The sequence below is a fragment of the Eublepharis macularius genome, chromosome 8, assembly GCF_028583425.1.
Source record: "Eublepharis macularius isolate TG4126 chromosome 8, MPM_Emac_v1.0, whole genome shotgun sequence".
Lineage (NCBI taxonomy): Eukaryota > Metazoa > Chordata > Lepidosauria > Squamata > Eublepharidae > Eublepharis > Eublepharis macularius.
In genome coordinates, this window is record NC_072797.1 from 134,236,167 (window position 1) to 134,261,057 (window position 24,891).

General features: G+C 42.2%; 1 protein-coding gene across 2 annotated transcripts in view; it reads left to right on the forward strand.

Annotated features, from left to right (window-relative positions):
- DGKQ (diacylglycerol kinase theta) overlaps window positions 1–24,891 on the forward strand; it is an 83,481-nt gene that overhangs the window by 35,338 nt on the left and 23,252 nt on the right. For both annotated transcript variants that reach the window (XM_054986843.1, XM_054986844.1), the window contains 8 exons: window positions 7,360–7,428; window positions 15,337–15,437; window positions 16,696–16,919; window positions 18,270–18,360; window positions 19,504–19,558; window positions 19,817–19,878; window positions 23,062–23,212; window positions 23,891–23,929. In XM_054986843.1, the coding sequence (XP_054842818.1) occupies window positions 7,360–7,428; window positions 15,337–15,437; window positions 16,696–16,919; window positions 18,270–18,360; window positions 19,504–19,558; window positions 19,817–19,878; window positions 23,062–23,212; window positions 23,891–23,929 (792 nt within the window). The remainder of the gene's footprint in view (window positions 1–7,359; window positions 7,429–15,336; window positions 15,438–16,695; window positions 16,920–18,269; window positions 18,361–19,503; window positions 19,559–19,816; window positions 19,879–23,061; window positions 23,213–23,890; window positions 23,930–24,891) is intronic.

The following is a 24,891-nucleotide window of genomic DNA, read 5'->3' on the forward strand; positions in this document are numbered from 1 at the left end:
GAGAATTTTTTAGCAATAGCCATAGCGTCGAAATCGCAGGAGGTCATAGCCCCTCTCTATACTGCCTTGGTCAGGCCACACCTGGAGTATTGTGTGCCGTTCTGGAGGCCTCACTTCAAAAAGGATGTGGCCAAAATCGAGAGGGTGCAGAGGAGAGCGACGAGGATGATCAGGGGTCTGGAGACTGAGCCCTACGAGGAAAGGCTGAGGGCCTTGGGAATGTTTAGTTTGGAGAAGAGGAGGTTGAGGGGGGACATGATTGCTCTCTTTAAATATTTAAAAGGCTGTCATTTGGAGGAGGGCAAGGAGCTGTTCCAGTTGGCAGCAGAGGGTAGAACGCAAAGCAATGGGCTTAAATTACATGCACAAAGGTGGATATTAGGAAAAACTTTTTCACGGTCAGAGTAGTTCAAAAGTGGAATCAGCTGCCTAGGGAGGTGGTGAGCTCCCCCTCACTGGCAGTTTTCAAGAAGAGGCTGGATGAATACTTGTCAGAGATGCTTTAGGCTGATCCTGCGCTGGGCAGGGGGTTGGACTAGATGGTCTGTATGGCCCCTTCCAACTCTATGATTCTATGAATAGTAACTTTACAATTTCATTTATTAAGGAAAGAGGTAACTAGGATCAGAATTTCAAAGAATCCTATTCACTTTTTGGAAAGGCGTTTGCTATTTTGTAGGAAATAGATAGCCCCGTGCTACATTTTATTAGAATAAAATGTTCCTACAAAGTCGATGACTTCTGAGGAATGGCTAAATTTGAGCAGGGCTGATTGTTGTGCTGGTGTTTGTGAGTTGCTTTTATGTACAGCAAAGCTGTAGCAGTGGGCCACAAAGCAAGCATAGGTCTTAGTATGTACTTTTCACCTTTCTGTTCCTAGCTTTGCTTTTATTTTTTTAACTCACTAGGTATTTATTCAATAACATAACAATTAGATTTTTTTTAATCCTGTACTGGAAAAACATTAAAATAATGACAAAAATTCAAGTTGATGATTTCTTTGGTAATCTGAGAAAATTGTATAACACAATGTGGAAGTGTTTTCAATTGGTGGCCAAAGTCTGTCCCTCTCACACACCCCTTTCATTTGTTTTGCTTTTACTGATGACTTTGTGAAGCTTCTAGAGTGATATTTTACTGCCACCTAGGGTCAATGATGTATATTTTCTCTGATTTTCAGTTTCTTCAGTTGTCTCAAACATGGGGCATGTTAGATTTTGTAAAAACCCTGCTCAAGTAAAATCACTTTGATCATGTTCATTTTTTGTATTTCAGCACTTTGCACATCTTGGAGAGTGCTGTGCATCCGAGTCTTTAATGGTTAACAGCTTTAAATTTAGTGTGAACCCCAGTGGTCATGAAAATAAACTTGCTTGTTATTGCCAGCTGTGGTTATTTAAACAAAGATAAACAATGCACTCTGTTGTGCCTGCCACACTGCTAGTGGGGTTCAGCTCTGATTTGCAGGCTAGCCTGTTGGGGTAAACTTCTCTCGAGCAGAGCCTCATTTTAGGAAATAATGCTGTTCCCCCTGTTTAATGTTTTTTCCAGATCCTGGTAGAACAGGATGGAACTTTCGCTTTCCATGTGGCCCCCTGCGCCGGTTGCAGTCCGCAGATTGCCCCCTACCAGGTTCTCCCTCTGCTTCAAGAAACCCACTTGGCATTAGGTAGAATGAGCTAGCAGAGCATCTCTAGGAAATTTTCGGAGGTGCTCTGAGGCCATTTTATTTGCCGGGACCTTTAGTGAGATTCAGAGCCCCTGGTGCCTGCCTTTGCTTTGGGCTGAGATTGTTTACTCTTGTGAGGTAAGGGTGATATAGGACAGGATAATTGTATGACAAGAGCCAGACCTAAGCAGAAAAGAGCCCAGGAAAGAATAAGAACCACCTTCTAGTGTTGGTTCCAACCAGCACCTGGCATGACTGTAGAGACCGTTTTAAGTTACCTAAAAATAAGTAATGATATTTAGGAATAGTATACTTAGGAAGCATTTAATGATCAAACTTTTTAGTTTAAATGATTTAAATTGGCTGACAAGCGCTGTAAGACATAATTTAACGTGGTCATTTGAGTCATGCTGTCCTGCTTTTGTCACAGATTTTTAAAAAAAGATCCTAACCTTTGTGTTAATCTTTCAACCTTGAGAGAGAGAGGAGAGAGAAACTTCGCTGAAAGTCCTATGCAGAGGGAATCCAGAAAGAAAAACACGTACTTATGATCAATTTATATGGAAGAGATATACTGTAGTGGAAAAGTAATCTTTATACTACTGATTTTTCAAAGTGCATCTTTACCATCACATACTACTAAAACCAAAGGAGTCACACATCTGACGAAGAGAACTGTGGTTCTCAAAAGCTTATGCTACAGTACAGTTGGTTAGTCTTAAAGGTGCTACTTTACTATTATATTCCTAAAACTGACTCTTTGTATAAAGAGCACTCGGTTCCATTAAAAATCATAGAATCATAGAGTTGGAAGGGGCCGTACAGACCATCTAGTCCAACCCCCTGCCCAGTGCAGGATCAGCCTAAAGCATCTCTGACCAATATTCATCCAGCCTCTTGAAAACTGCCAGTGAAGGGGAGCTCACCACCTCCCTAGGCAGCTGATTCCACTTTTGAATTACTCTGACTGTGAAAAAGTTCTTCCTAATATCCAGCCGGTACCTTTGTGCATGTAATTTAAGCCCATTGCATCAGGTCCTACCTTCTGCTGCCAACTGGAACAGCTCCCTGCCCTCCTCCAAATGACAGCCTTTCAAATACTTAAAGAGAGCAATCATGTCCCCCCTCAACCTCCTCTTCTCCAAACTAAACATTCCCAAGGCCCTCAGCCTTTCCTCGTAGGGCTCACTCTCCAGACCCCTGATCATTCTCGTCGCTCTCCTCTGCACCCTCTCGATTTTGTCCACATCCTTTTTGAAGTGAGGCCTCCAGAACTGCACATAATACTCCAGGTGTGGCCTGACCAAGGCAGTATAGAGAGGGGCTATGACCTCCTGCGATTTTGATGCTATGGCCCCTTTGATACCCACTTGTGAAGAATGTTGAATTGAAGCATTAAAGCATTAAGTTACCGCCCACCAGAGGAAGTTCAACCCCACCCCCTTTATCATCTTAGATCTTGTTGATCACATTCTGTTATCATCCCTGTTGAGGGGCAGCTTGACAATCCAAGACTTGCACTTGGGGCTTTTTGGGTACACTAATGAAGCAGAATGTCGTGTCTGTGTATAGCCATGTCATGATTGTCTGTTTGTTATAATCAGGGCTCATTTTGAGGGGGAATGCGCCGGAACACAGTTCCAGCAGTTCCCCAGAGAGGTCACATGTCAGGTGGCCCCGCCCACCTGACTCTCGGACATTTGGGCCCATTTTGGCCTGGATTAGGGATGAAACAGCCTGGATCGGGCCTCTGATGAGTGGTGGATCACTCTCCCGCTCAGCAGTGGCCCCATCCTGACCATTTGGGGCCCATTTTCGGACCTGAATGGCCAGGATTGGGTCCAAAACAGCCAGGATAAGTGATATTGGGGGAGTGGCATATGCAAATCAGTTATGCTAATGACACATTTCCGGTGATGTCGAGGGGTGTGGCATATGCTAATGAGTTATGCTAATAAGTTCCTCCAGCTCTTTTTCTACGAAATGACCCCTGGTTATAATGTTTGTGCCACAACATGCTGAAGCTTCAGCTATACTGCTTTGTTTCTGAATTGCGGTGTAGCTCTCTCTGATCCTCTGTAACCAGATTGCAGACGTTACTTCCTTAGGTCCCAGAAAGGGCCTCTCTTGTTATCTTAGAGAAATATGCGAATCTCGGCTAGCCGTGACCTTGATGTGCCTAGATTCCAATTTCCAATCCTGTTCCCAAATGCTGGGAGGTAGGCATTGTATATCTAATACAAAGTCATAACTGAATAGATTCTCACAGAACTCTTGTAGGCTTGCACGCCAAAACCTAACTGTCATTTGGAGCGCGGGAAAAATCAACGATAACAGAGACTGCTCGATTTGAATGGTCACTTCTGTCAAGCTCCATGATGGAGAACAGACCTGAACTGCATAGATCCTAATAAAGCTGATTCTGCTGGAACCAACGTGTGTTCACTGTGGAGGGGCTTGAGGGGTTTACATGCCAGGGACTGACGCAGTATGTGGTGGGGTGGGGGAGTCGCACCCCAGCATTGCAAGGAGTCCTGGAGTACACACTCCAGATCTGCCACTGCAGTTGTTTGAGGCTGCAAACTGTCCCTGCTCCTCTTGGCCTAAAATTGTAACTCATGTACATAGAATCATGGAATCATAGAGTTGGAAGGGGCCATACAGACCATCTAGTCCAACCCCCTGCCCAGTGCAGGATCAGCCTAAAGCATGTAGCAGGCATCCTTGTTCGCCGGCTGTACTGGTTATACTGAAGAAGGGCAGAGAGTAACTGACAGTGCAGTCTTAAGAAGTGTTACTCCAGTCTAAGTCAACGGGCTTAAACTGGAGTAACTCTTCTTAGGATTGCAGTGTGTGTCATCTGTTCTTCCTAGTTTCTGCTGATACAGAACCTTGATTAGTCTTCAGTTCTTCCCCCCACCCCCTGCTAGCAGGTTGTCAGGGCTGTTTCACAGATTATACAGCAACAAGTCCAGGCTCATCATTCCACTTGTACTCTCGGGTTATGTGCACTCCACTGCTGGGAGCCAAAGCCAGACCCAACTTTCTGGTTTTTTTGCTGTATGATGTGCATGTTTGTCAAACTATTGTTTGTCACACTCACCTTTTAATTGCTCACAGAAGAAATCTGATATGATGGGTGTGAAGAATTTCTTAAAAGGGAACAATATTAGTGAGACTTTCCCTGGGCAAGTGGGGGTGGGGGGAGGATCAGGAGGCAGTGCTGTTTCCCTCTTCATAGCTACCTTGAATACAGGTGCTGGGATCAAGGTGGAGCTCAAAAGGAAATTCTGTATTTAACAAACATATCCAAGTTTCATTATGGTGCCTTGCTGTTAGAATCATAGGGATGGAAGGGATCTCTGGGGTCATCTAGCCCAACCCCCTGCACAATGCAGGAAATGTACAACTATCTCCCCTCCCCACACGCCCAGTGACCCCTGCTCCATGCCCAGAAGATGGCATAACACTGTCAGATTTAGACACGGGCACGAACCGAAAAAACCCCCATGTGATTCGTGGTTCGTCACTGTACCACGAACCATGAACTTCCACGAACTTTTCCCAGTTCACAAATCGGTTTGTGGAATTCAAATGCCCGGAGCCAATTTCTGAAGCTGGTGCAGGGTGTTTAAACCTGATAGCCCCCTTCTTCTGTCGCCCCGAAGTGGCAGGAGAAGTGTCTGTTTCACACACCCCACACCGGCTTCAGCTGATCGGCTGAACCCAGCGCGGGGTGTGTGGAAGTGATAGCCCCCTTCTCCTGCTGCTCACGGGTGGCAGGAGAAGGGGACTGTCAATTTCACACGCCCCGAAGCCAATCAGCTGAACCCAGTGTGGGGAGTGCGAAAGTGATGGCAGGAGAACGAGGCTGTGAGTAGGAGTGGGCAAGCGCCCTTCCACACTCCACCTGGATCATGGGGAGTGGAGGGGATCTCCCCCCCCTCCCCGTGATCCAGGGATAGTTTGAAAAGTGCTCTGGTCACCGCTTGCAAGCCCACTTTGTGCCCACTTCTAGTCAGGATCCCTAGCCAAACTGGCCTGGGGAAAATTGCTTCCTGACACCAAGATGGTGATCGGCCTTACTCTGGGCATGTAAGAAGGGGCCGCGAGAACTAAGCACTGATGTGACCCTTCCTGTCCTCTCTCTCATGATCTGCCCAGGTTCACAGAACCAGCATGGCTGTCAGATGGTCAGCAGTGCTTCTTCTGTGAACCTAGACAGATCATGAGCATGTTCAAGGTAGATAATAACGTTATAGTGTCTCTTGTGTGATCCCTTGAGAATGGGTTTAAATTTGAAATATACAGTTGTGTCCTGAACATGTTTGCCAAATTTTATTTTGATGTTTCATTGTTTCATGGAAATGTTAGAATACATAACAATGCACAAGGAGTGTCAGAAAGGATAAAACAAAAGCCAAAGATAATTTTAAAAAACTGTTATTGTTTATAGTCTAAATAAAGAAAAATTCCATTAAAAATACCACCGTCTTGTTTGTGATGAATACATTGAAGCATGCAGAAAATATCAAAATATATTGAATGGTCAGCACTTCTTTGTTTATTGCTCTGTTATCTTACTAATTTGGCAGCAGCCTTCAGTGTTTTGACTTCCTTTCACCTGTGTCCCAAAGTGACACCATTCAAGTCATTGCTTCACATTATGTGAATAGTAGGTGTGCTGTGGGGGTTAGCGTATTGTACAGGAGCTCCAGGTTCTGATCCTCTTGGGCAGGAAGCTCATAGGGCGTGCTTACTTTCTCTTTCTCTCAGCCTAACCCACCTCAAAGTTGTTGTGAGGCTAAAGCAGAGGATGGAAAAGGATGTGTCACCCGTAGCTCCTCAGAGGAAGGGAAGGATAAAATGTGTGAGACTATTTTTGCTTAGCAATATTATCTAAGGATTTTGCGTTGATCGTAGTTCAGTTAATTTGGTGACTGGATTAATAACTGAAAAGCTGCAAGAGAAACGAGTGCAATGGGTATAATATATTTGCTTATCTCCATCCTCTGCTTCTATGAATTTGGAACCTGGGCCGTTTCCAGATGGCTTACCTGCCTCCGGAACGTCGTGCCACGTTGCGGGGAAAACGCGAAATATCGTGTTTTCCCCGCAACGTGGCACGACGTTCCGGAGGCAGGTAAGCCATCTGGAAATGGCCCTGGAGATTTTTGTTTCACCTTTTGAAGGACTAAGAACCAAAATGGAAAATCTTCGGAACGTGTCATTTTTAACAGTTTACAGAAGCAGTATCACAGGCTGTTATTTTTAAGTATGATGGATGCATTCTTTAAAGATTTAGAAGTTAACCTACTTCATGAGTGTTCTCAGTGTTAACCAATAATTTTCAAGTTCCTATTCTAGGATTGGTCAAAACTTAGGAAGACCCAAGAGTGGTACATCTAGTGTAATATCAGTATTTCCTAATGTCTTTGTTTTAAAACTATGCTTTTTGGATTTTTAAAATTACCTTATATCATTATAAATAGGAAGAATGACAGCTCCAAATTCAAATTTGACCATGTGGCTTTTTAGCTCAAGCTTCACAGAACAAAATCATTTTAATATGTGCACACAACACGGAATTACCATCCTTTTGGGTTGTTTACAGTGCAAAGCCTTATCTTAAAAGAAATCTTTTATGCAGCCTTCCATTAATGCAGAGTTCTTAACTTGTCTTTCCACAGATGATGATGATGATGTTGAGACTTCAACGCAAGGATCACTAAAAGAATTCCAGGTTTCGACAGACTCTAGTAGGTCAATTGGTGTCTAACTAGCAAGTATCTTATCCAAGAAAGGTTTTCTGTAGATATAAGGTGGTTTTTAACTACACAGACCATTACACAGTACAGTTTCAGAAAGCTGACAGTAAGTCACTGGTAGGTGACGCTCTTGCAAATTGATTTAGCTGTCTTATACTGTCATAGGCCTTTCCTGGACAAGAAGGATGTGGCCATTGTAGTACATGCCCTAGTTACATCTAGATTAAATTACTGCAATGCACTCTATATGTGGCAGCCAGGATGTTGATTGGAGTGGGTCTCCTGAAAGTTATCACTCCAGTCTTGGCTCATCCACACTGGCTCCTAGTCTGTTTCTGGGCACAATCCAAGGTGCTGGTGCCAACATTTAAAGCCTTATATGGTTTGGGACCAACATACCTGAAGGACCACTGGGCTGGTCCCATTAGCTGCTGTCTTACTCCTCTGAGGCAAAGCTTCAGTGTCACAGGATTCCCTCAACCCAGGGACAGCAGAGGCATCTATGAAGCATGGGGGCAATCACCTGCTCAGCAAGACCCATCCTCAGCGGATGCAATATTGCACCGGTTGCGGCGAGAGCTTTCCCCAGCCCACCCACCTCTCTGGAAAGTGGCAGAGACTGCTTTGCAAGCCCAACACCCCCAGAAAGAGGGAGGCTTTGGGCAGTGGCACCATGGGCTGCCAAGGCCCAGGGCAGCCTTCAGGCAAGGTGTAGGAAGGATGATACCCTGACACAGGATCCCAGGGAAGCTGAGGAGCTGCAGCCCAGGGAGGCTCTTCCTGGAAAGCTTGCACAGCCCCAACCCTGGGGTGAGTTTTGACCCAATGAGACAGGTGCTTAAAGGAAGGTTCAAGAAACCCTATGGGCCCTAGGGCCTGGGAGCCTGGAGGAAACCCTCCAGTGGGGTAGCTGGATGGCGGAGCAATCCATCCCCCAAAATAACCTTTAAAAGGCCAGAGGAAAGAAGGCTGGGGAGAGGGCACAGCCACGCTCTCATGGTCTGAGAGGTAACCAAGTGCCAGTGGAAGAGAGGGACCTAGGGTGTGGTGACAACATGCCTCCTTCCTCCATTTCTGAGGCCCTCCCTACTTTATAAGGACTGGAAAAGGCACCCCAGGAGAGGGCCACAGCCCCAGATTCTGCCCCAGGCTAGGAGGCGTCCTACAACTGCTTACTTCCTTATGATCACTGCAGTCATCTTTGGAGACCCTATTCCAGGTACCCCCACCTTTTGAGATTAGGTGGGTGGCAACCTGGGAGAGGGCCTTCTCAGTAGTGGCACCGAAATTCTGGAACTCTCTCCCTAGGGAGATTCTCCTGTCCTCTTTTGTTACCATCTTCTGCCAATGAGTGAAGACTTTTTTGTTTCTCTTGGCATTCACTCAGTGACCCCCTCTTCTTTCCCAATGTTTTAAATGTGATTTCTGTCTTTTGTATATATTTTAAATTCTGGTTTGAAATTGTTTTAATGATGTATTTATGTGTTTTAGTGGCTTTTAAGATAAGGTTTTAATTTGTTATCCACTTTGCTGGTCCTGTGAGGGCAGAAAGGTGGGGTAGAAATCCAGTCAGTCAGTCAGTCAGTCAGTCAGTCAGTCAGTCAATAGCTGGGAATCATCTTAACCTTGAGTTTGGTTAAGTGAAATGATGTGTGTGTGTAATGTGCCACCAAGTTGCCTCTGACCTATAGTGACCCTATGAATGAAAGACCTCCAAAACATCCTATCTTTAATAGTCTTGCTCAGATCCTGAAAACTGGAGGATGTGGCTTCTTTTATTGAGTCCAGCCATCTCGTTTTAGGTCTTCCTCTTTTCCTACTGCCTTCCACTTTTCCTAATGTTATTGACTTTTCCAGAGAATCTTGTCTTCTCATGATGTGACCAAAGTACGATAGCCTCAGTTTTGTCATTTTAGCTTTTAGGGAGAATTCAGGCTTGATTTGATCTAGAACCCACTTACTTGTCTTTTTTACTGTCCATGGTATTTCCAAAACTCTCCTCCAGCACCACATTTCAAATAAATCCATTTTCTTCTTTTCAGCTCTCTTCACTGTCCAACTTTCATATCCATACATAGTAATGGGAATACCATAGTTTGGATTATCTTGATCTGGGTTCCCAGAGAGACATCTTTATCTTTAAGGAGCTTTTTTAGCTCCCTCACAGCTGCTCTTCCAAGTCTCAGTCTTCTTCTGATTTCTTCATTACACTCTTCCTTTTGGTTGATGATTGAGCCAAGGAATAGAAAATCTTGAATGATGAACAGAAAATCTTGAACAATGAAGTGATGGCTGTGGAGCAATTACATTGTTTCTGTTCTCCAATATTAACTTTAAATATTAGGTTCAAGCATTATGGCGGATATAATATAAAAGAAGCTCTCTGCTCAAGTGAGGCTCTGTACTAAGAAGCAGTGTTCAGCTCCATCCAAAATGGAGCCCACTAGCATAAGTATCCACTTGACTACTTTATACCTGTTGATAGCACTGGGCTAGTAGCATTGAGCTGGGTTCTGTGCAGCATCAGCAGAAAGTGCTGGTGGAGGCAGATTTTCCTCCCTCTCTCCCAGCAGCTACTTCTAAGCCTTGGAAAAGTAGTGTTGGGAGTGAGAAGACCATTTAGATGAAAAGTTATGCAACTGCTTGCTTGTGTGAAGGAAGGCCTAGCAAATGAAATGCTTTTGGCAGGTGGGGGCACTTATTTCCAGACATCCTCTAGGTGCAGTTGCTTGGTGTGACAGAGAGGACTGGCTCCAGCTCTGCCTCTCCTGAGAGACAGCTGATGGGAGCAGGCAGAATGCTGGGCCAATGAACAGCTGATGGGAGCAGGCAGACTGCTGGGCCAGTGAACAGCCAATGGAAGCAGGTAGAATGCTAGGTCAATGAGAGTTTGTGTCCGTTGGAGGGAAAGAAGGCTCTTGGGGAGCTCCTGAAGGAGAAGAATTTCAGATGCTGCTCAGAGAGGCAGCAGACAGATAGCTGGCTGTTAATCTATTCTGTTACATTGAAACATTCTCTGTTTAACTCCCGTTCATTTATTAGTTTAAAATCTGTTCACCCTAATGTTTCCTCTTGTAAATAAAGGGGTTTTTTTGGTTTGGTTTAACCCTGGATGGCTTGAAGTCATTGGCTGAGGAAAAATATCCCCCCCACACACAAATGCTCTGGTCACGTTAAACGGGCCAAGTTTAAGTAAATGGTGGCAGCATATTTAGTAATCCCTGAGTACCCTTTTCCTCAAGAGCCCTTGGCAGTAGCTGGGTGGAGGGATGTACATACAGGGAATGGGCTGCCTCTCTGGTGGAGCCTCTGAGAGAGAGGGGGCCCCTGTGAGGATTTGAGTAAGGGCTGTCTGCTTTCTGTAGTGGAGGCTAGACAGATGGTCTGTGGTGACCCAGCCATTACCTGCCTGAGAGGCTCCAAACCGGTGAAGGGAAGTTTGGAGTGGCAGCATGTGAAAGACTTGTGAGCGGTCATTGCCATTCTCGGTTTGTAGCTTTGACAATGACATATACTCAGCAAAGCCAGAATGGGAAGTAACAAGCAAGGCATGAATTTACAAAAGCAGAAGCATTGTAGTTGTAGTGATAACTCGTAATTTTTTTAAAAAGTCGAACCCTCAAAGCGATAATGCTGCTGCTTTTTCTTCAGTTTGAGGGTGTTTTTTGCCTACTTTAAGCAGAAGTTCTATTACAGGGTGAGACCAAACTTTAAGCCACTATATTCCTTTACAAATCTGTTCTTGCTTTTTCAAAGCAGCTTTTTTAGTGGCCATGTTAATTTTTCTGATAGAGTATGAATGTAATCTGAAGGCTTAGTTAAGGCCAGTATTTTAATACTGAGCAGCTTGTATATTAATATTATGATTATATTTGAATTTTGTGCAGCCTCTGATGTATACGCTGTGGTTATTCCTTGTTTACTTTGGATAATTTTAGCATTATGTTTTATCATTATGTTTAGCATTATGCCTCTCTCCTTTTTTTAAAAAGAAACTGAAGTTGTTTTTGGAGCATTATGTTTTCAGAGAGTTGCCTCTCTCCTTTTTTTTCCTTTTTTTAAAATTGAAGTTGCTTTTGCGCGCGTATTCCTGTTCACTGTAGGGTTTTTTAAACGTCTTCCTCTGTCTTCTGAGTTGTAAAGTAGAGCTGAGAATGAGAGAGACATACGAGTATGATCTCCTTGGGTTTTTTAAGACTAAATTTATTGTAGCATAAGCTTATGAGAGCCACAGTTCTCTTCGTCAGAGGCAGACTAACATGGCTAACTCCTCTGGGTCTCTTCTTGGTTTTATCAGTTTTATAGGTGTGTTAAAAGCTTGCAGTGACACTTTAATTGCATAAATGTTGCTGCTAAGTGAGCCTAAAACGAGTCTAGGATTGAGCCCTGGGCTTCTTTTCTGGGAAAAGAGGTGATGGAACTCTCTATTATCACATTTGCACTCCTGGAAATGCGTGATGACGTCACTTCTGGAAGTGACATCACTCCCCGAACCCAGCACCATGCATTATGATAAGATAAATGTTAGTAAGCTTGGAAAATTACACTATTACAAGAAAAGGTTTGTTTCCTTTCCGTATTCTCTACAAAAAGTGAAATCCTCCATTCCTTTCCCCAAACATTTCATTTCTTTGTAATCATATTTTAAAATATGCAAGGAGGAGGGGGCCTCTAAAAATCCAAAACCCATCTCACAAATCTAAATTCTAACAGATTCCCTCTGCCAGTGTAGGAAAAAAATTCTAAAATTCTTTCTCAAAATTCCACAGAGTCTGAAATTCCTAATCTAATGAATATTGAATTTTCAAATTTTCAGGGAGGGTTTTGATTTACTGGAGCAATTCAAAATTAGATACTCTGTTTTAGCTGCATTAGATATATACAGTTTAAAATGGCTTTTTTTTGTTGCCTGACAACTCTACCTTACCAATGGCTAAGCTGTTGTGACACTGTGAAATGTTCATAAATATTCCCGTGTCCCAGACAAATATTCATAAAAACTTCCTTAACACCCATATGTCCACTGCAATTTCAGTGATGTTAATCAGCTGAGAGTGGGGAGAACCATTTGAATTACAGCTATTAAGACATAAGAATACCTATATGCTGATGAATATATTAATGAAAGCCTTCTGTGACTTGGACACAGCTATCCATTCCTAGCATAAAACTGGAATAACCATAACTGATATTTTAACTAATAAAAATAACCATAACTGATATATTTAACTAACCCAGAACCAATCTGCATTCAGAAGCTGTGGGAACCATAACAATGTCAACTTCAGTCAACAAAAAAATGAAAGCAACACACACACACACAGCCCCACCCACCCCCATGAAAAGAAAGCAGAATGAACTGAAAGCAGCACACACAGAGCCCCCCCACATCCCCATGAAAAGAAAGCAACACACATCCCCCCACACCCCCATGAAAAAAGCAAAATGAACTCAACACACACACACAGAGCTCCCACCTCCCCATGAAAAGAAAGCAGAATGAACTCAAAGCAGCACACACACACACACACACACAGCGCCAACTGAAAATAAAACAGAATGAATTCAAAGCAGCACACATACACAGAAACCCTGAATGAAATGAAAGCAGAATGAACTCAAAGCAGCTTAACCTCCTCTGTAGAGCCAGCCCTAGCAGCTCTGCTCTCTCTCTCTCTCTCTCTCTCTCTCTCTCTCTCTCTCTCTCTCTCTCTCTCTCTCTCTCTCTCTCTCTCTCTCACTCACTCACTCGCAGAGGAATGGGAAAAAAGCGGAATGAACTCAAAGCAGCTTACCCTCCTCTGCAGAGCCCGTGCTGGGCCCCAGCTTGCTCTTTCATTCACAGAGGAATGGAAAAAAAGCAGAATGAACTCAAAGCAGTGAAGCCTCCTCCGCAGAGCCAGCGCCAGCAGCTCTGCTTGCACTCTCTCTCTCTCTCTCACTCACGAATGAAAAAAAAGTAGAATGAGCCGCTAAACCTGCTCTGCAGAGCCAGTGCTGGGCCTCAGCTCGCTCGCTCTCGCTCTCTCTCTCTCTCTCTCTCTCTCTCTCTCTCTCTCTCTCACTCACAGAGGAATGGGAAAAAAGCAGAATTAACTCAAAGCAGCTAAACCTCCTCTGCAGAGCCGGCCCCAGCAGCTCTGCTTGCACCCTCTCTCTCTCTCTCTCTCTCTCTCTCTCTCTCTCTCTTTCTCTCTCTCTCTCTCTCTCTCTGAATGAACTCAAAGCAGTTTAGCCTCCTCTGTGGAGCCTGCAGGGCCAAAGGAGGAAGGAATCACGGGGGCAGATTCTAGTGCAGCCAGAATGGTGTTCCAGAGTGTTCCCCCTCAAAAAAAGCCCTACATTTAGGCATAACATATCTATTGTTGGTAACATCATGATGAGAAATCACTTCCTGGGACCACCACCCCCTTTCAAGAATGTAAGCAATAACCAGAGATTCTATGTCCCTTGTCTAATATGTAATTGATGACATGGGATGCCATTGTGTTAGTATTTCCCTTGCCCCGGTTGGCTTTATAGTCTGCCCTTTACATGGATATAAAACGCTAGTGCTCCAATGTTTACTCCAATGAAAAGTCCTCAATTCATATATAGCATATTGCACAAACAAATAAAGTGCAAATGCATAGATAGTAACTCTATAGTACACTTCTCAAGAAGGCAAAAATGACATACAATTCATCATCTATACGGAGGAACAAAATCCATGTACACTCCTTCCTTGTAGTATCCGAGAGTCCATGAGTAAAAGTTCGAATAGGGAGTCCCATAGATGGCTGCGATTAATTATTCTGACAGGGTGTCTAGATCCAAAATATCCCATTTTGAAAGAATTCTTTTTCAAAGAATCACCATTACTGTAATAAATATAATGAACATATAGCCAGACCCCTTCAAAGACAGTATAATAATTAAAATGTACATATAGTGTAGTATAGAGTTGCTATCTATGCATTTGTACTTTATGTATGTTTGTGCAATATACTATATATGAATTGAGGACTTTTCATTGGAGTAATCATTGGAGCACCAGCACATTATAATCTGGCTATAAGCTACCTCTATATAAACGATTTATATATGTACAAGTCACTTTAAGAGGCTTTCTCCTTGTTAGTATGGACTGGAGCATAAACCTTGTAACTAAATTGATTGTATATGGCAATATAGAAGTATATACTTTGTTGTTGTAAGTAAAAATAAGACACTAGTTTACTTTCTTTATATTGATACTTATTATTGCCGCTACAGACAATACTTAATAAGATTTCGCAGTTTGAATTTGCTGTTAGTTACTCATTACTGCGATGCTCTCTCTTGCTGATTATCCATGACCTAAGGCATTCAGGAGGTTAAGCTGTCCTGAGTAGCATGTGTGCTGGTAGGTGGGTAGTTTTCAGTTTTGTTTTATTTTTAATTTGAAAAAGTTTGAAAACACAGGGGAGGGCCGTGGCTCAGTGATAGACCTTGTGCGTGCCAAGAAGATGCTGTCACGTTCAGTCCTCAGCATCTCCAGGTAAAAAGTTCAGGATATATGGAAGTCTGTGCCCCTGGAGAGCTGCTGCCTGTCTGAGTAGATAATATTGATCCTGGTGGACCAATGGCCTGATTGAGTAAAGGCAGTATCATACATGCATGTGCTGAACACCTTTGTGTTTAATTGACCATTGGGTGAAGAAGAAATTCTTTGAAACAGCATTTTCAAGGCACTGTATTACTTCAATTGAAATGAAGCCAAGCTTGTTTGGAATCTGCATAATGTTGCTACATTCTAATTCTATATCCTCGGTATTAACCTAATAGAACTGAAATGCAGATTTTACTCAAAACTTTTAATAACTGGAACCTCTATACAAATTTGTTTCTCTTATTAAATATTAAAATATTTCTTTGTAGGCAAACAAGTGTTAAAAATATACGATGGGAATGATGCCGTAAAACGCAATCAGTATCGGCTTATTACAGTTCCACGAATTGCAAAGCAGGAAGAAGTTGTGGTAAGAATGTCAGTGCTTTTGCTTGCTGGAACACTACACACTTAAAAATTGGTGGACTGAAAAAAAAGTTAATTTTGTGGCCAGTTATGTAAGTTTTACTTTTGGAATGTCCAGTGTTCATCAACATCAAATAAATATTAAGAGTTTGTAATACAAATAATGTCTAATGAAGTAGCCATTTGAGGAATGCAGTTGCCACAGTGAATCAGATGCGTGTTTCCAGAAGACTCTTGTCTTTCCTCTTGGACTGTCAGCCAAGAAAAGAACTCCTTCCTGCTGTATCTCTACTGTCTCTTTTAAATTGTCTTTAAGGAATACCATTTCTTGTTATTTTTTGCACAGTTTGGTGTAGTGGTTGATAGGGGTCTGCACCCTAAAAAGATTCAGGAGTCCTGCTTTGGGTTTATCTGAAGTGGGAAAACAATTTGAGATAACCCAAGTCCCAAAGCAGCTGATTCAGGCGTTTAAAAGCTTTAGTATGCTCCATAAAGATTCGGGAATCTTTACAGAACACACTGAAGCTCAAAGCAACCCTTTTTGTGTAGCTTGCAAGCGGCAAGAAAAGGGTTGCTTTAAACTTAGTGCCCCACCGCAATGCTGGGACCAATTCGGAAATCCTGAATCTTTACAAATTGGGCCCAATTCGGGTTAAAAACCCAAATCAAAAACCTGAAGCAGACATCCCTAGTGGTTAAGAGTGGCAGGACTCCAATCTGGATAACTGGGTTTGATTCCCCACTCCTCTGCTTGAAGCTAGCTGAGTGACCTTGGGTTAGTTACAGCTCTTCGAAGCTCTCAGCTCCGCCCACCTCACAGGGTGATTGTCGTGAGGATAATAACACTCTCTGTAAACTGCTCTGAGTGGTCATTAAGTTGTCCCGAAGGGTGGTATATAAAGCAAATGTTATATTATTATTATGTACTGTTGTGATTTTTAAATTCCTTCTAGTTTACAAGTTAATACTGGTAACCCCTGAGTCGAATCTCTTACCCATCCAGAGGTGCCACCTCTGGAGATTAGACTAAGTGATGTACATGGTAATAGTACTTACCAGAAGGCTGCTTTTGGGTGGTAGGAAGGAAGGGATTGAGCCACTGGCATGGCCCTTCTTGGTTGTCCAGGAAAACCTGCAGATCCAGGCGCCTAGTTGGATTATAAAGAGAGTCTCCGTTATAAAGAGAGTCTCCGTTAAAGAGAGTTCATGTTGCAGGTCTTCAAAATCAAGATTCCATGCTGTATATTTCTTTGCTGCTGTAGGAAGCTGCCTTGAGAGCATACTACATAAATGATGATCCGAAAGACTACGAACTTCAGACATTCACTCAGCAGGCCTTGTTCTGTGAAGACATCATCAATAGGAATGATACCACCGAAGAATCCCATCCTGGGTCAGTATTCCGAGAAGCTGTTCCTGAAGCTTGGATCATCAGAACCAAACCGAAAGACGATGAAGTAATAAAGATTTATCCTGCTTGGCTCAAGTGAGTGATCCCCCCCCCCCCAAGCTCATGCTCTCATGGGAGCAACAGATTATATTACTGCCCAGGGAATATCCCTAAAATAAATGATTCTCAGACTTAGTTGTAAGGAGAATTCATAAGGCGAAAGGAGAATGTTTTGATCATTCCACAGATTTATCATACAAAGAGGGAGCCACCCTCACTTAACGTCAAGGAATCCCAGAGTCTGGCAAATACAAGGAAAACAGAAAGAGGAGAATGTGTGAACCAGCAAATTCTTTTTGTGGGTGTCATATTCAGGTCAAATATAAATAGGCCAGGTTGAAAAACACCACCTATCCCCTACCTTCCCATCATCTCCTCCACTGCTCTTGGTCACCAAATCAGGGGGCAGCATGTGTGCCCATCCGTATGCTGGGTAGCATTGCCACCAGCCTACCAACTAGGAAATCCACTCTTCCAGAGGTCTTACATCCATGTCCAGGCTGGATTTTCCTTGCACAGGCAGTCCCATGCTCCTATGCATGCACTTTGGAAAATGTGCACTGGATTTCCTGTTGCCTAGGCTTTTAAAGGGTCTGGCTAAGGAGCCGCCTCTCATCTTGAGATTGGGCTGCTACTTTAATGGGCAGTTTTTGCATTCCCTGTTCTATGGGAAATTGCCAGTTAGGAGGAGCTAGTCTTTAAGGAGGAGGAGGAGATGTGGTTCCACACTTTAGCACAAGCTCAGAGCTCAGGCTTCATTAGCCTTGAGCCATGGTCCCTGAACATAAGGCTGCTAGCAAAAGGAGCTGAGCCTCTCTGGAGTGCTAACTTCTGCTTGGAAAAATCATAGCACTCAGGGGAAATAGGCAAACAGTAGGGGAAAGTTCTGCGAGCATGAGGGGAACGATCGTGACAGTGTGTATAAAAAACCTCAAAGTGAAATGAACTGGAATTTTGTTCATTTTGTCTATTAATTTAAATGTTTGTATGCCTAAAGCCTAAGAAGAAAAGTAGCACAGGAATATTTCAATGATTATCTAAAACTTAACAACAATACGTTATGGTGAATTCTGAAGATGTATCCATTTAAGAATGTCATGCTAAGAATTTTAGATTCTTTTACTTTAAAATTGTGTGTGTATGAGTGTGTATGTATCTTCAGACTTGCAGGGAAATCAGGTTTAAACATCAGATCTGCTGCAGTCAGCTGTTCAAATCATAGGTTTTAAGGAGGAGAAGAATTAGTAAACTTGACCAGCAGAGAACTTCATGCAGTTTAGTGAACACTCCTTTTTCTGCAAATACCATGTACATATCTTTAGGAATTCCCTGTTAATATTCTTCTGACCCCTCTCCACCTCAAATAAATGATTTTTTTCCATTTAGGGTTGGAATGGCCTGTGTCTCAATACGAATAAAAAAAGAAAGCAGTACCCAGATAGTAATAAAAGAAGTTCTCCCATTACTTGGATATCAGGTATCATATGGATATTTTTTTCTCCAGTTTATTCCCCCATTTAGTCTGTATGTAATTATATTATTTAAATCTGAATGAAGTAATATATCTGTGGGCTTGCTACATGTTGGTTCATCTGCTTCAAGTCCTCCACCGTCAGGCCAAGGATGGGTAGGAATTTGAACAACTTCGCACAGAATGTAGTATGAAGATGTTTATATAAGATAATCTATTCCATTAGTCAGTGATGATTCCTATGTATATCAGCACGCGCATCTAGGTGCTTTTCTTCACCTAGAGGGTATTATTATCTTCAAGTGATTTTGTGTTCTTTTGCATGTGGATTGTGACGTTGTTCTTTAGTAACCGTTAAAACGCAGAAGTATATGCTAAAGTAGCATCGAGTAGCATAGTTTGCAGCTTTCTCTTTCAAATGTTGACTATATCCCTAATTTTGCTTGTAAAAAACCAAAGGATTCACATTTTTAAGTTTTTAAATCATGTGGCAAATAGTATAGTTTAATATGCTAACTTATAAGTGATGCATTTAATGTTGTTAAAGCAGAAAGATAAATGTAAGTTGGAAAAGAAAGTATTGAATATATTTTCAACTTTCCCCAACATTTCTGTTTATTTCAGTGGCTTCAAGTTTCCAGAAATTTTACATGTCTAGAAATGTATTAAAAATATAATTGAAGATGGCAATTTACTGTGTTGCTTTATAGTTATACAGTGTCAGATTTTCACTATTTTGGATGGAAGATAAAAGAATAATATAAAAGGAACAGATGGGATCAAAGGGACGTATCTTTTTTGTTTACTACTACTTATTTAACAACCCTTAGCTATTAAAACACAAAGGCTACAAAGCTTTAGAAGTTTGCATGCTGGTGAACCAGCATGTGTAGTGGTTAGAGTGTCAGAGTAGAATCTAGGAGGCCGTGGTTTGAATCCCCCACTCTGCCATGGTAGCTCGCCGGGTGACCTTGGGCTGAGTCACCCTCTCTCTGCCTAACCTCCCAGGGCTGTGGTGAGGAAAAAATGACGGAGAGGAGAATGATATAAACTGCTTTGGTCTTTGTTGGGTAGAAAAGCAAGGTAAATATCAAGGAGACAGTAAATAATTTACTAAAATTATGTTTGAATTTGTTTGTCTTTTGGCAGTCGGAATGCCCACAAAACTTCAGGTTGGTGGAAGTACTAATGGGTTGCAGGCAAGGTAATTCTTTGACACATTTCATTCTTACAAAATATCTCTGCAGTTTAATAGTAGTTCTTGCTTTCATTGAAAAGCCTCTAGATTTTTGGTTTTTAATATATTTTAAAGTTGCCATTTCTGTTTTCATTTATTTCTTGGAAACTTAAATGAACTTAATAAATTAGCATTCAGATTTGCAGTTCGGGGTGTATTAATGAGATCTGTGGAGTGGTTTTAATTAAAAAAGAACCACATTAGAGTTGTTTTTGCTTCCCATAGTTCAGCGAATGGTGCTGGATGATCATGAACTGATTCTCAACAGATTTCAAGACATAAGAAAGGTAAACAAGTAAGGAAGTGCTATTACTTCACTTAGCATATTTTTAGGTTTTGATCACACTTCTGACTCCTATTTTTTAAAAAACTGTGAGGAAATACAGACTCAAGCATGTTGGCTTTTGAATAGACACCCTTAGTTAAGTGTGTGTACTCCTTTGTGGTCATGATGACTCATGATGTCACTTTAAAATTTAGCCAGTCCCTCTTATTTATTTATTTAGAAAAATTCTGTGCAAATTAAGCTGCTACCAAAGTAAAACATAGTAAAAGCATAAAGCACTGTAACAGTTGTTAACAATTAACAGCAAACGCTTTGTTAACTAGCATCTGTCAGGAATGGAGGATACCAGTTAACCAAATATGCCACTAAACAAACTTATACTCAGTCGTGCAAGGACAGACGAGCAAAGCAGACGTGTCCAAGCGCCTCCAATGTCATTTGCTTGGTGCTGCTGTCCCCTTGCCACCGTCCTACCTCCGTGACTCAATTGGTGGCATGTGACTCAGCAGTGGTGAGAAGGCAGCAGTGCGAAGTGGGTCACTGGCATTCTGGTTAAATGAGCTGTCCAGTTAACCAGGTACTGGCTAATAACATTTTTTTTCCAGTAATAAACTATTAAAAACTCCTCCAGAGCATAAAACATTGAGTACCTTAAAATGTCTAAATAATTCACAGGCTAGAAGCAGATTTATTAAAAAATGGTGTTCAAAGAAGTGTAGTGGTTAGAATGTCAGTCTAGGATCTGGGAGAACCAGGTTCGAATCCCTACTCTGCCAAGAAAGCTTGCTGGGTGACTTTAGGCCTGTCCCGCACACTAAGACTAACCTACCTCACAGGGTTGATGTGGACATAAAATAGAAGAAAGAATAAAACAGTGGAGAGGAGAATTATGAAAGCCAACTTGGGTAGATGCAAAGTTTTGCCTCTTAAACAGGCAATGTGCATGGAAAGAATCATTCCAGCAAATGTAATAGCTACAGTCTCCAAAGCTGAGCATGTGGCTTCCCATTTCAGCCTTTTCCATACTGCTGGCAGTTGGAGTTATTGTTGCTTGTGCAAGCTTTGCATTTTGCTGCCCTATTTGTTTTTTGCAAGGAAAAAGAACTCTCTTCTGACTTTTTATTTCTTTCCTCTAACAAAACAGCAAGTCACTCTCTAGCTCTGGCTTCTCCATTTTCGGAAACTATCACATGCTACAGCTTCCTGCCACATGGCCCTTGCAAAACGAGCATCTTTTGCAGCCTGGAGGCCAAAGTAGAACTGATGCAGGAGATCAAAAATATTTTGGGGTTGTGCAAGTCCTGAATCTGGCTGGGATTGTGCCATTGGAAAAGCACAGGCTGTTTCTACACGTCCTTTAAGGGACAACCCAGTCATCAAACACTGCCAGCTTTCCCCCTTCACTCTACACATCTCTGATTTCAAAACCGTAGCGGTCTGTTTGTCTTCCGTTTTTTCGGAGCCTTTTCTGAGAATGCAGTTTCCCGCAATCCCCGAAAACGCATCGACAAAACAGAAGCCAAACAGCCTGCCACCGTTTTGAAATCAGAGACATGGGGAGTGAAGGAGGAAAGACGGCAACGGTCAGTGAGTGGGCCATCCCTTTAAGGACGTGTGGAAATGGCCGAAATCTCTCTTTTCCCCAGTCCCTAGAAGCTGTTCATACTGCATTGAAAACTACACAGGACACCTGTCATTTTTCTCCTCTGGCAGAGAAAATTTTCAGGGGGAAAATCAGTACTCTACCCCAATGATCTGATCTGATTCATCATGCCTAGCTTTGAACTTTTATATAAAAGTAAGATCTTTGTCATTAGCAGAACTCAAAAATATATAGCTAAAACTTGTGAGAGGTTGAAGAAGGGCTTTTAGCATCCAACTTCAGAAAGCTTTCCTTATTCTCCTTTCTCTTCAAAAGTATAAAGGAACTGGGATGGCAAGTAAAGATTTGACATGATGTCATGGGAAAGTGAAGTGCGGAGGGAGTGAGGGTGTAGAAGGTGGGGACTTTCCAGGAAACGGCTGAGTTGGCATTGGAAGGTAAGGCTGGGGAGCTCTGGGACACACACGTGGAACTGTCTTATGCTGAGTCAGAGGTCTTTCACATCACCTTGTTGCCTGGCCTTTTAACTGGAGATGCTGAGAATGAACCTTCTGCATATTCAAAACAGGCTCTTCCACTAAGCCATAGTCCCTCCCTGGGAATTTTTTATCTCCACCCCAGGAATCCAAGCCTATTTGTAGGCTTCTTTTATGGATGCTGTTGAAACTAGTGAGGGGTTGTTGGTGCATACCAGGGGCTTCTCTGTACCGAGTCTTTATTCCAGCTTGGCTTCTTAACTGCATCAGTTTCTCCCGTCCTTTACACACAGTATCATTTGCAGGTCAACTCATTATTCTCCCAGTTTTTCTTCCAGTTTTCCCCTAAGACTTTTGTGGTGGTTTGGGAAAAAAAGAGGGGAAATTTGGGAACAAATCAATGATAGAGCAACTGTCAGGGGACAGGACTGATGTGGCTAAGGAACCAAGCTGAAGCAAAAACCTGGTGCAGAAAAACCCTAGATGGCTATTTAGTAGAAATCTAATGCTCTGTACATATTCCACTGTTTTCTCGTGGTTCGAGGTTCTATCCAATACTATTCTCTTAACTGCTTACGTCTGCATGGTGTTCATGACATTCCAAATTCTTGTGGGGAGGGGGGCCTCTATCTCCCTCCTGGTCGCTATCCAGTGCTCCAGATGGTGGCTGTTTGGTAAGAGGCTTTTTCAAACAAGGAAGATTTGGCCAGGGCTAGACTGAACTATCTTCCGCATCCTCTCCAGAACCAGTCTCTGTCCTACCTCTGAAGTAACTAAACTATGCTAAAAATAAATATGTATATTTACTTCGGGTAGTGTACTTTTGGTATGGAATTTTGAGTTCCATGACATTTAATCTAGATTTTTATAACAGTGGCGCTTTGTTATTTGCACTAATAATCTTGAAAGCTTTTGCTTACATTAGCCTAAAACGAGAACAAGCAAGCAAGCCCAAATGAAAGGAAAGGGGAACCCTATGTAAGAAAACGGTGGTTTTAGTAATTATTAGCCAGTTCCTGCATATGGAAGCCAGTGTTGTCTCTGAAACCTGATGGGTTTATAATGTGGTGAATTCTCAGGCCTTTTTTTCTTTTTGGTTTTACAGACTTCAATACGCCAAATGAACCAAACAAGATTTTACATTGAAGAGAACAATAAGTCTGTTGTGCAGGTGCAATTGTTTGTGGGTGGCCTGCCACCACATCTCGCTGCTGCAGAATACACAAACATCCTCAAAGATGAATTAACTATCAAAAGTAAGTCAAATGCCGTCACCGCTTCTGTTTCACCGTGCACAATGCAGTATTTTAATTTATGAAATGCTTTCAAAGTATTTCTCAGACTAACATTTTGTTAACATTTTCCAGAGTATTTTAAAATTTATATAACGTTTAAGTAGTTTGCCTTCAGAATTTACCAAAGCACAGTACTATGTGTAGGAAATGCTACTGAAATGATTAACTTTTTAGTTATTGTACGCCCTATACATTAGGCCCTCTTAGGCCCTGTCCCCGTTCATTCTTTTCTTTTCAACAATTAACATGGAAGGGAGAAGAGTCCTCAAGTCTGTAGCTCTTTGAAATCCCACCCACGCTGTGTTTGTTATGGCAATTTAAGTTAAGGTTAATTTGTAGTTTAAGCAATTTTACTAGTCTAGTTAATGTATTCCATCAGCTTTGTTGTTTTGCTCTTCAACCAGTTGATCTTATTTGGCATCTTGAAGCTTTTAGCTTAAAATCCATGGGAAATCTGTGTTTAGAAGTCACATGCTTTCCAATAAACAGGTCTCTCAACATATTTGTCAAATGGGACAGTATTTAATTTCTTAAGCTTTATTTAGCTTGTGTACAGTTGTTGTTTTGATTTGAAAAAAGGAAATCTTTACATGCTACTCTTAAAAAGTAACTTTTGGGTTTTTTTTCCAACCTTTCCAGCAAATTTAGTTTCTGTGAGTCATGTATATTCATCTCAAGGTAAGAATATAGCAGTTTAAATGGGGTTTGGTAAGCTTTGTAATCTGCTTTGGTATGCTATATAGAATATAGAGTTATAGTGTAAATCTATTGATTGGGCTGGCTTAAGGAATAGCAGTTTGGCTGGGTAAAGGAGTACAAGATTACAAAGTACTATCCTTTATTGTTGTTTCCCTCCACTCAAAATGGGGTGTGATCAGTAGTAATTCTGTGGCTCATGTGTTTATTCCTTGTGCCCTTTACTTCACATGGAAATCAGTTTCTAAACAGGGAGGTTTTTCCTGTTGTCTCAATGAAATTCAAGCTGCAACACTGAAATTTCTTTTTCCAGCCATTTCAGTATTCAGGGTTAGGGAAGATGCTACATTTGAATATTTGTGGGATCTCACAGTTCAGACATTCTCTTCTATGCATAGTGAAGGGATGACAGATGCACGGGGAAGAAGAAAGCACGAGGGGCTGAGGATTGCTCCTGATCTTACCACATAGAGAAGTCATGGGGAAGAGAATAAGGTCTAAACCAGCCTTTCTGTCTAGGGAGGATTCATCAGCCTTCCCTTCCCATACAGACTTCAGTAGCAGACCTTTCTTGGTCACTGCTGTACCACGGACAAATGGAACCAGGCAGGAAAAGGTTCTAGGAGCAAGGAGTTGGTATCTTGGATGGTCTTCTCTGGTGCGGATGGAGCTGCAGCTCTGTCTTATCACCTTGGGTGGGGAATAGTGCCCCTACAATTAAAGTTTCCTACCTTGGTCCTAGTCCAAGCCATTGACTTTTACCTAAAAGCTGAAGTTGGGCAACCCCTCCCTGAGTAGCAACCGAAGCCTATTCAGGCCCTGAGCAAACTTTTCTGGAATATTCATCTCTCTGTCAAAACCAAAAATATTTGTGCTATCTCTAATCCACATCCTGCCTCCAAAAGCTATGCATAATTTGTCTCGGAAATGTCTCATTTTCTGAA